Source organism: Stenella coeruleoalba (assembly GCF_951394435.1).
Source record: "Stenella coeruleoalba genome assembly, chromosome: 16".
NCBI lineage: Eukaryota > Metazoa > Chordata > Mammalia > Artiodactyla > Delphinidae > Stenella > Stenella coeruleoalba.
The window spans coordinates 9,063,777-9,075,156 of NC_137162.1; the positions used below are offsets into that span (position 1 = coordinate 9,063,777).

Genomic DNA, 11,380 nt, shown 5'->3' on the forward strand with positions numbered 1-11,380 from the left:
CCTTCCTAATTTCTTCTCTTTATTTAAGGTGTGACCCCTGCCCCCCCAACTGTTCTGGCACATAAATGAGGAAGGCTTCATGCTTCCTGATGCTTAATTATCTGATGCTTAATTATCCATGTCACATCCGACAAGTGACTGACTGAAGTAGTTTCTGTTATGACAAATGGATCTTTTAGAATGGACTGATTTCCGCCCCCCCCGCTTTGGCAATTCACATCATTGGCCTAGAAAACACCCAGTAATACAGAATTGTTTAAATTAGTTTGCAAAATCGTAACCAAAATGGCTTTGATTGGAAATCAAGTTTTAATGCTGCTTTGAAAAATACTTCCGTACAATGTTATCTTTCTCATAATGAAAAAAAGAAATAACATCTGATAAGTCCATGGTTTGTTGAAAGCACAGGTATTTTTTGTTTCCTTGTCTTAGGTCTTCCAAAAACTCTGCTTTGAGCTTGTTAAGTTCTTCGGCTAGAAGTTTCAAGTTGTACGGAAACAACTGTTCACCTAAAATAAAGATATTCTCAAATTATTTGTGTAAATTAAATCAAGCTGGACTGATGACAGCAGGAAATTAATTTGATTACTTCAGACAAACCATTCAGATTCTTCTATAAATCATAATTGAGTTGGTGTAATATATAGACAAAGGTCACATTAATGTGATACAGGCAGATCATTTAAATAACTTGCTATGACATGCACGAGCAGAAAAGACAAACCTGAAAGGGACTTTTGACAAAATAAGTTGACTTAGTCTTATTGAATTAACAGGTAGTAAGGCAAAAAAGCAGAGCTAGAAAATGACAATTTGGCTTTGAAGCTCTGATAGACAGTACCTAGAACAGTTGTCCAATATGATTTTCTACAATGATGGAAGTACTCTATATCTGCCCTATTCTGTCCAGCAGCCATTAGCCATGTGGGTAGTGTGACTGAGAACTGATTTTTTTGTTGAACAGCTTTACAGAGATATAAGTCACATAACATACAGTTTACCCATTTAAACTACAATTTAGTGGTTTTAGTATATTCACAGATATAAGCAACTATCACCACAGTCAATCTTTGAACATGTTTATCATCTGTACTCTTAGGTATCACCCTCTTAACTCCATTCCCCCCCCTCTGCCCTCAATCCCTAAGCAACTGTTAATCTACTTGGGGTCTCTAGATTTCCCCATTGTGGACATTTCACATGACTGGACTCATAATGTGTGGCCTTTTGTGACTGGCTTCTTGCACTTTGCATAATGTTTTTAAGGTTCATCCATGTTGTAGAACTTCATTCCTTTTTGTGGCTGAATAATCCATTGTATGGATAGACCACATTTTGTCTGTCAGCCGATGGACATTTGGGTTGCTTCTACCTTTTGGCTATTAGCAATAATGCTGCTATAAGCACTTGTGTGCAAATTTTTATAGGAACATATGTTTTCATTTCTAGGTCCCGTGGTAATTGCATTTAATTGTCTGAGGAACCGCTAGGCTGTTTTCCAAAGCGGTTGCAGCACTTTACATTCCCAGCAATGGCGTATGTGGGTTCTGAGTTCTCCGCATCCTATCTCTTGGACTTTTGGATGCTAGCTGTCCTAGTGGGTGTGCAGTGGTGTCTCATTGTGGTTTTGATTAGCATTTCCCTGATGACTGATGATGTTTTCATGTGGTTACTGGTCATTTGTATATCTTCCCTGAAGAAATTTCAGATTCTTTGCCCATTTAAAAAATTGGGTTATTTTTATTATTGAGTTGTGAGAGCCCTTTATGTATTTCGGATATAAGTCCCTTATGAGATGTGATTTGCAAATATTTTCTCCAATTCTGTGGGTTGTCCCTTCACTTCCTTGATGGAAGGAGAACTGAATTTTTTTTCCGCTTTTTTTTTTTTTTTTTTGGTGATACGCGGGCCTCTCACTGTTGTGGCCTCTCCCACGGGCCCAGCTGCTCCGCGGCATGTGGGATCTTCCCGGACCGGGGCATGAACCTATGTCCCCTGCATCGGCAGGCAGACTCTCAACCACTGCGCCACCAGGGAAGCCCAGGAGAACTGAATTTTTAAATTTTATTTAAGCACAGTTCTAGAAGCTAGTACCATCTCCTTCACACACACAAAAAAAATTAATGGGTAGGAAAAGAGTCAAGAGTAATTTGGGCATAACCCTATTCCCCCTTCCCTTCATTTTATGGACAGGCAAATAGTTGAAAGAACTCCTACAACTATTTTTGTTTTCATTCTGATCCGATGCCATTTTTGTTCCAGCTCTCTTTTTCAAACTTTGGATTACAACGCATACTAAGATGGAATCAAATAGAACACAGTTCATTAAACATGTGAAGGTTTTGTGAAACTTGTTTCTATGCAGGAGTGTGTCTGTGTACTGGGCTACACACTAGGTTACAGTATTAAAACCTGCTTACGGATCATGGTTCAAAAAAAGTCTGAAAAGCAATATGGTTAGTATATTGTTTATTTTTCCAATGTTCTAAGTTTTTGTAAAGGTATTAATAATAAATGTTGGTGATGTGGGGGAACATGACAGAAAGCACCAACGAGAATCAGACTTAGCTCAGCAACAGGTTGCCCAGGTACAGTATTTAGCAGGTGTTAAGTTCAGCCTTGGGCAAGTTACTTATCCTCTCAGACCTTCCATTTCCCCATTTGTAAAATTACACTTACTTGATAGGATTCTAAAGACTAGAAACAATATTTATAAGGCACTTAGCATATAAAAGGAGTTCAAGAAATGTTAAGCTGCTGTTATTTTTTAAATCAAATTTTAAATATAGCAAAGAGTTCAATATTTAAAACCTGAAGGAGGGCTTCCCTGGTGGCGCAGTGGTTGAGAGTCCGCCTGCCGATGCAGGGGACACGGGTTCGTGCCCCGGTCCGGGAGGATCCCACATGCCGCGGAGCGGCTGGGCCCGTGAGCCATGGCCGCTGAGCCTGCGCGTCCGGAGCCTGTGCTCCGCAACGGGAGAGACCACAGCAGTGAGGGGCCCGCGTACCGCAAAAAAAAAAAAAAAGAAAGAAAAAACAGAAAGGAATTATTTTATAAAACTATAATTATCACATATTTCATCTAAGTTCAGACTGACAATGCACTAAGCCTGTTCAAACTCCATGCTGATTTTACACCTGGCCCCTGACTACCTCTCCCCATCCCTTCACCCCAGACTCAATGGCTTTTTTTCTGTTCTAGAACATACCAACTTTACCTGTGGACTTTTGCACTTGATGTGTCCACTGCCTAAAATGATCCTGCGGGCATCAGCATGGCTTGCTGTTCCCTTTCATTCACATCTTTGCTTCAATGCCATGTCCTCTGAGAAGCCTTCCTGATTACCCTTTTAAAAATAAATCCTCCCATCACTACCTTGCCTTACCCTACTTTACTTTTCTTCAGAGCACTGGCATATATTCATGTATTTATTTATTTTTTGTCTGTCTCCTCACTATGATGTTCTGCTCCCTCTCAACTCCCCAGTATCCAAAATAAAGCCTAGTACAGAGTAGCCACTCAATAAAAACCTATTGGATGGATGAATGCCTGGTTCCAGAGGTAGAAGTTTTAGCTTAATATAACCAAGTTGCATATTTAAACTGAAAACATGATGTAAACTTTATGAATGAAAGCAAATAAACTACCCACGTCCACGGAACAAGAGTAGCAGGAAAGAATAGTCTCAACTAAATAGAATCTTAACCACTCAACACACCTTTCGCTTCCTTCATTGTCTGAGAGACAATTCTTCGGAGGGTCTGATCAGCTTGATGAAGAATGTTAGTTGAACAAATAATTCTGTCTGTTTCCTAGGTAATAGATATTGTTATTGGAACAGTTATCTAGTTTTACAAAAGAAATAACTAAAGTGTAGGGGATGCATAGGTGAAGAGATACAGAAAAGGAAACGTGACTTTTCTGTTCCAGTTATTCTTCCCTAGGAGAGGGTCTAAACGAAATACATCCAGTTGTAAACTGGGTTCCACGTAGGCAGTATGCTGGTAAATGTCTAAGAATGGGCTCTCAAAGAGAAAAACACAAACCTATCCATAGCATTTTGTCTATTTCTACGACGTAAATATTCCCATCCACGCCCACTTCGAGCTACCAACATGTCAACAGGCTCCAACGTTTCTGAAAATTGAACAGTCGTCTTTGACCAGGCAGTGCGAGCTCCCTCCAGAGTACCACTGCATCCAGGTGTCAGGAGCTGAATGCTGGTAAGATGCCAAGGCAGGGACAAAGTGTCTCCCACGTGTTATTCATATTTTACACTCAGGTCAAAAAGATCTTCCTACAAAAAGGTCCTTCTCATTTATACTAAATCTAAACTGGAAGACTTACCTTTTGTTCCACATTCTCCTCCACGTATTTTATTGGATTTTCCAAAGCAGTAAGCAGTAAATCAGTCAATTTCAGTCTATAAGAGAAGGTAGGACAAAATAAATCCTTACATCAAACACCTGTTTTTAAAGAACTTGTGTTTATGGGTACTAAGCTGAATTCTAGAGGAATGAAAGTGGTATATCCAAACTCCTGAAGAAAAGGGGAAAAGCAAAGCGATTTGGGAGCTACCTTCTACTTGCAAAATTAAAATGTAGAAGCTCAAAACAAGTCATAAGCCCCCCAAATCCCCTCATGTAAAAAATGTTAACTTCCTAAGACTCCTATCAATATGGTTTTAAAAGACATTCTCTCTATTCCCTCATTAACTGCTGAACTTTAGGCTCCTAGAACTTTATATTCCCTAAAGAAGGAAGCTTAGTCTTTATTTTCTGGCTTCTGCTTATTTACTGGATGTGAATTTGCAAAGTTCCCCACAGGACAAGAGGTCATCGAGGGTTGCAGTAGAATTCATTTAACAAATATTTATTGAGCATCTTCATATATGAAAAATGTTGTACAACTATGTATGTGAAACTATGTGCTAAGCTGGGGGTGTAGCAAGATCCCTACCCTCTCTAAGCCTGATAACGTAATGGAGAGAGAGAATAAATAAATAAGCAAAAAATAATAGTTTCAGACAGTGACAAGTGGATAAGTGAGTGAAGATAATGAACAAAATGATCATAAGAGAGTAACTGGCTAGCCTACTTAACACCCTTCCCGCTGGGTAGGATGGTCAGGGAAGCCAGTGAAGCTTACGTACGTGGGAAGGGTAGAGGGGACGGCAAGCACTATGGCCCCGAGACAAGAACAAGCTTCTCGTGTTCTGGGGACAGAAAAGGCCAGTGTGGTTGAAAAGGAGCAAGGGGAGAGTCGTGGGACATGAGGCTGGGGAGTTAATCAGGATTAGAGCTGGGGGGCGGAGAGGATAACTTGGGAGGTTGGAATCGACACATACACGCTACCATATATAAAATAGGTAACTAACAAGGACCTACTGTAGAGCACAGGGAACTCTACTCAATACTCTGTAATGGCCCATATCGGAAAAGAATCTAAAAAAGAGTGGATAATATATATTATTAAGTGAGTCAGGTATAACTGCTCGACAGCTCGACAGCTGTTCCTGCTAATAGTAGTACTAGTAGTAGCATTAGTAGTGGTAGTGGTAACAGTAATAGTAGTGGTAATAGCAGCAGTGGTGATAGTAGTATAGTAGTAGTAGCAGCAGCAGCAGTAGTATTTCACAGAAGCCTGGGAAAGGTATATTTGTCACATCATCTTTCAACTTCCAATTCAGGGCCACCAGACTTCAGACTTCAGTCATAGCCATGCTATGACTATTTTGGACCATATTCTTAAGACCCAAGACAAAACTGCAGATTATGTTCAGGGTTGGTACTGACACTGGCAAAGCTCACACTCTTCCTTGCTTCTAGCAAGAACTGGCCCCCAGAGCAGTGATGCTAACCTTAGACGGCTCTCATGGGGTAAAATGGGGTATCTCAATGCCTCAACCAGCCATTCACTTGCAAAGGAAAACATTTTCAGTACTCCAGAAAGAGTAGCCATCAACTGGCTACATGCTCGCCTTCTCAGAGTTTCAAGATGTTATGAGAAGTTAAAATTAAAATCTCAGCCATAGCTTATTTCATTAACCCTATAAACAATGGTTACTTAAATCGAATCTTTTCTTTTTTCCTTAGAATGTTAGAGTATTACAAAATCCATGGAAACTGTATCCTGGGAACAAAACATTTTGAGGAATGAGTTTAAAAAATTAGCCTTTTAAAAACTGCTGATCCCCTCTGGACAACAGTCAGGCAGGAACTAAGGAACTGTGGGCAATATACCTCTCGAACTGCACTGTCCCATGCAGCAGCCGCAGGCCACATGCAGCCAGTTAAGTTTAAAGTGATTAAAATAACATTTAAAATTCAGGTAGTAAGTTGCACTGGCTATACTTCAAGTGCTCAATGGTCAGTCGCATGTGGCTAGCAGCTACCATGCTGGGCAGGGCAAACAGAGAACATTTCTATCATCAGTGAAACTTCTATCAGAAATGTGCTGAACTAGAACTCTCCAGAACTCTCGAACTCTCAAGACCTATTTTAGGAATGAAATGCATTAGGCACCATAGCCACAAGCCTCACATCTACACAAGCAGTGTAGGTTTTAGGCAAATTAGGATTTAGTACCAGTTCCACTCCTTTTCTCTCTATAAGAAGACTACTGGGCAGTCTATTTAGACTATGCTACTTCAACAAGAGTATCAGAGATGTGCCCTACTCTGAACTCCCTGCCCTGACCTCTGGGAAACAGTATAATTTTAACAAGAGTACACATTTGCAAACAAACCTGGGTTCACGTCTCAGCTGTAACTTACAATCTCAGTGACTCTGGGCAAACTAAACTTCCTCACTCAGTTCCCTCTTCTAAAGAAAGGGGAAATAATGTCCTTCTGCAAGGCTTGTGTGAAGAGTAACCGGGTGGATACAAGGAAAGCATTCAGCACAGTGCCTGGCTCAGCAAAGCAGCTAGTGAAGGACACCTTTGAGTAGGCTACCTGGCCTCTGAAGTACACGCTGGGCTCTGAATTGTGAGGCTGTTGTGTTCCCAAGCATTTTTCTCAGGGTTGGGCTTTTCCATCTTGCTTCCCATCAGGTGGATGGTCTCGGCAGGCACTGGAAGTGGTCTCTGGCCATTCCTCTGTAGACAGGTCTCGAGAGAACACTCTAAAAAGAGCTGGCAAAAGCCTAATGAATCTGAAAACCATCCAAAAACCACAAAATTACTAGGGTACTATTTTTCCAAAATGTGAAATAAACGTACTTAGACAAGTTATCCCACCTGCAGCAGGAAAGACCATTTGCAATACTGAACGTGTAGCTTTGAAAATTAAGTAAATCCATATAAACCTCCTAATCCAATCAAGTTCTCACTAAAGACAGTAGTGATTTTGATATGCGAATGTCTGAGTGTAAGAAAAAAAATGTGTTAATTACATTTCCGAGCCAGCTGATAGACTTCATATCTCATACTTTGATAATAAAAGTTGTCATCTAAAATCAAAAGCAGAGGTCTAGAAACAGCAGTCTTCGTTAAGAGATAGTGAGACTGGGCCTCAAGTGCTGAAGAAGATATCAGATCTTGATCCTTCAAGCAGGTTAGAAAATCCTCCCACATGGCTTCAGTCCTGCTGGGTGGGGCAGACATCTGACACCCGTTAATGACAGCCAGAAAGAAGTATTCAAGGTACTTCAACAGTTCCTGGCGAAGCGATTTCCACTGGGATGGCTGCAAAATACCGTAGAATTGCAATTTATATTAGGCTTTGGCCAGTAGAGTGGTCATGCCTCAACAACCCCCTGCTCCATATGATAATTTCTGAACCATTTGGAGTTCTCTAGACACAACTTGCTTTCTCATCCTCATGTCCTCATATACGCTGTTCCCTCTACCTGAAAAACTACTCAGTGATGTTAGTTCTCTGTGAACTCTTCTCAGACTCAACCATGCAGAAGGCAGCTCAGATCGTCCCTTGCCTATCATGACCCCCTGTTCTGTGTATATTGGGTCTCCACTTTAACAGGGTTTACATTGTTTAGGTATCTCTATGTCCCTGCTAGATCAATAGTCTACTGTATACCCAGGCTTCAGCAGAGGGTCAGACACCTAATAGATGCTCCAGAAATGTATATGAAATGATTGAATGAATAAGTGAATAAATGAAAGAATGAAAAGCTGTTACCATCCAGGAGAAAGGAGGAACCAAAATCAATATGCTGGGACTTCCCTGGTGGCACAGTGGTTAAGAATCCACCCGCCAATGCAAGGGACACGCATTCGATCCCTAGTCCAGGAAGATCCCACATGCTGCAGAGCAACTAAGTCCGTGCGCCATAACTACTGAGCCTGCGCTCTAGGGCCCGTGAGCCACAACTACTGAAGCCCACGCGCCTAGAGCCCGTGCTCCGCAGCAAGAGAAGCCACCGCAATAAGAAGCTCTCGCACCGCAATGAAGAGTAGCCCCCGCTCGTGGCAACTAGAGAAAGCCTGCATGCAGCAACGAAGACCCAATGCAGCCAAAAAAAACAATATCCTGCCAAGATAAAATAGTCTAGCTAAGATATAGCAATGCTCATTTGCCCTTGAAATAAGAAAAGTTGTAGATAGAAAGAGGATCAGCTGAAAGGTCCCTGGGTCCAGATGAAAAGACCTCAGGCTAACAACAGGATTGGAATGGGATCGGGAAAGATAGAGGAAGCAGACTGAGGAGAAGAGAATAAATAGCTTGAAAATATAAGTAGTCTTGCACTACTCAAAGGCTCTGGTGAACACTGACATAGTTATGAGGTCAAGGCTGGAGGAAAAACACAAGGACAGGAGATCAGGATCCCTCTCCTGTCTGTCCATGCTCTACCACATCACTGAGATTATGGCACATAAAACAAATACATCAGCAAAACCCACTCAAAAGGAAACACAAACACGATCACTTCCTAAAAGGTGAGATAGCCTACTCGTGGTGACTGGATGAGCTCCATGGCCTTGGTCTGTAGGGGGAGAGTGGAAAAAATATAATAAGAAAAGTGAGGGAAAACCCCAGCAGATACAACAATCCCTATCAACAACTTCCAGCTTTCTCCATAGTGGTAAAAATACTATTACTTAAGTAAATCCGGTGCTACCAGGGGCCTGATACTGTATTTACCTCACAATTAACCAAGAATGAGGAAGTATATAACTTTGGTGGAGAAGTTCAAAACTCTTCCATGTGCCAAATGTACTGTATTTTTGCATATATACTTAGAGTGGAATCACACCATATGTGAATTTTATTTATGTGAATTCATCTACATTCGGCACTAAATGACAAAAATAACTTTAAAATTTTCAGAATATGTTAATCAAAGAGTATTTTCTCTAGAGTGAGCATGAGATGGGTGACGTGAATCTACTCTTCCCCGCGGAAGTCTCAGTTTTCTCAAGGGGATGCATCTCACAGCGCTGAGGGTGATCGGAGGGCTTAAAGAGAAGTATGTACTGGGAACCCAAGCTGACCCCCAAATACAAAGCCTATTACTTCATCTGGTGGTCAACTAAGAAAGAGCCATCTTTTCCTATTCTGGCAGAAGCAGGTTTACCCTCAGTTGAATGAAGATCCAGCTTCAGAGGCCAAGTCCTTCATTTGTACAGAATCTATTGTCACAGGAGGGGCCCTAGTAAGTACCCTGTCACTTATAATTTTGTACCCTTTTTCTTTAAAAGGATTTCCCCAAACCGCATAACTTAAAGCCCCACAATACCTCGGTTCGCCTGGCTGAATGTTAAATTGGCTGTGCTGGAATTTTTGAGAGACTCTGTCCTTCTTTTCAGAACAACTTTCCCAAAGGATTTTCAGGAGGATATTTGATTATGGGGGACTTCCACCTTGCACGCTGACTTCAGACCCTAACCTTATGCTGGTGGCTGTTTGCATCGTTTCCTATTTCTAGTCAACTCATTCTGTGTTAAACCAGCTCCCCTTTCCTCGAACTCCTGTCTCTCCTCTATCAGAGATCCACCTCCCACACCAGGTATTATCCAGTACAAGTATCGTGGAGTTTGTAGATTTCCCTCCGCTACAGCAGTCTAGGCCCCGCCCCCTCCGTACTGACCAATGGGCGAGCGCTCGCCTCCTCTAGGAACGCGTCTGGCATGACGTCATCATAGGCGACGACGCCCACGGCCCAGCTACTCTCCTGCCGTAGACGATTGCTGAGGGCACGCGCGAAGGTCGACTTTCCTGCTGCGGGCAGTCCGCAGAGGACGCAGAGACCTAACTTCTTCGGCTTCTCGCTGCGCGCTCCTCTGGCGTCCTCGCCTGCCTTCATGCTGTCGCGAGAGACCCGAGGTGGCTGTGAGCGTTGTCTGCGGAAATGTCCGCCAACTGCGCATGCACACTCCTACCGCCCTCTTGCGCCGCCTGTTGGCGCAATGGAGGAATGGGCGAGCCTTCGGCTCCAAACACCATGCGTGGTCGCGGTTGTATCCGAGGTCGTCCCCTTGGTCGCCTGAACCCCTGGTACTAAGCTTTCTGTGAGGCGAGTCCTCTAGTCCGGTAAGTCCACGGGGATGCGTTTCGTAAAACCTGGACGTTTCCTAAAGGGTCGTAAAGTTAGACAAACTTCAGTTGGAATCATCCTTCTGGAAACTTGCAAACCATTAGGATCTGCGCCTCGGGCTTTTGTTTGCTGGTTTTTACGATGAAGCCCCTTGCCTAGGAAAATCGCTGAAGGGACTTCGGGTCTTTTCCTCCAGCAGTCTTTGGAAGGTCAGTTACTGGAAATCAAAAAATAGGAGTCGAATCTGGGTCCGACGACTGTGCTCCGCTGCCCCTCACAGATGTGATAGGTGGAAGGGCAAAGTAAATAGTAGTCATTGCATCCTAACGCCGCCAGTCGGCAGCATTGCGAAGAAATAAAGGCAGGAAAGGAACATCCCCAGACTTCAAGCCCAGTGCGTTCATGCAGAAAACACTAGGTATTTTAGTGTTAAAAAAGAAATGCTAAGCTGTGAAGAAGTATAAAACAAATTCTCTCTGTAGGGATGTGGTGTAGAAAAATTGAATTCATATTCTAGCTTTCACCTCATTTTAGGAGATTACTTCTTAGTCATATGAAGTTATGTTTAAAATGTGAACAAGTGAGTGAAAATCAGTGTATACTGGGACAAAATATAATCAATAACCCAATGCTAAATCTGATATATTTGTGATTACAGAGCATGTACACATAATCTCATTTTCTTTCTCTTGGATTGAAGGTGAGCATTGAATTAAACATACTTTTCATTTCATGACATTTTATTGTCATAGGCCCAGTGCAAGATCCCTCTCCTTTATTTTTCATCACTTATCCACACTCACACTCATTTCCTCCCCTTTTCCTAGGCAACCTTTTTTTTTTCTCGTTTAAACATGGTTATTGTTTGTTTACTTATTTTAAG

The 11,380-nt window shown here is 42.2% G+C and overlaps 1 protein-coding gene across 1 annotated transcript; it reads right to left on the minus strand.

Moving 5' to 3' along the window:
* Positions 1 to 167: 167 nt before the first annotated feature.
* On the minus strand, positions 168 to 11,380 carry PSTK (phosphoseryl-tRNA kinase). Its single transcript, XM_079899342.1, has 6 exons — positions 10,051 to 11,380; positions 7,396 to 7,687; positions 6,957 to 7,155; positions 4,349 to 4,424; positions 3,720 to 3,813; positions 168 to 509 (listed from the first exon to the last, which is right to left on the minus strand). The coding sequence occupies exons 1-6, from the start codon at positions 10,264 to 10,266 to the stop codon at positions 310 to 312; spliced, it is 1,077 nt and encodes a 358-aa protein (XP_079755468.1). The 5' UTR covers positions 10,267 to 11,380; the 3' UTR covers positions 168 to 309.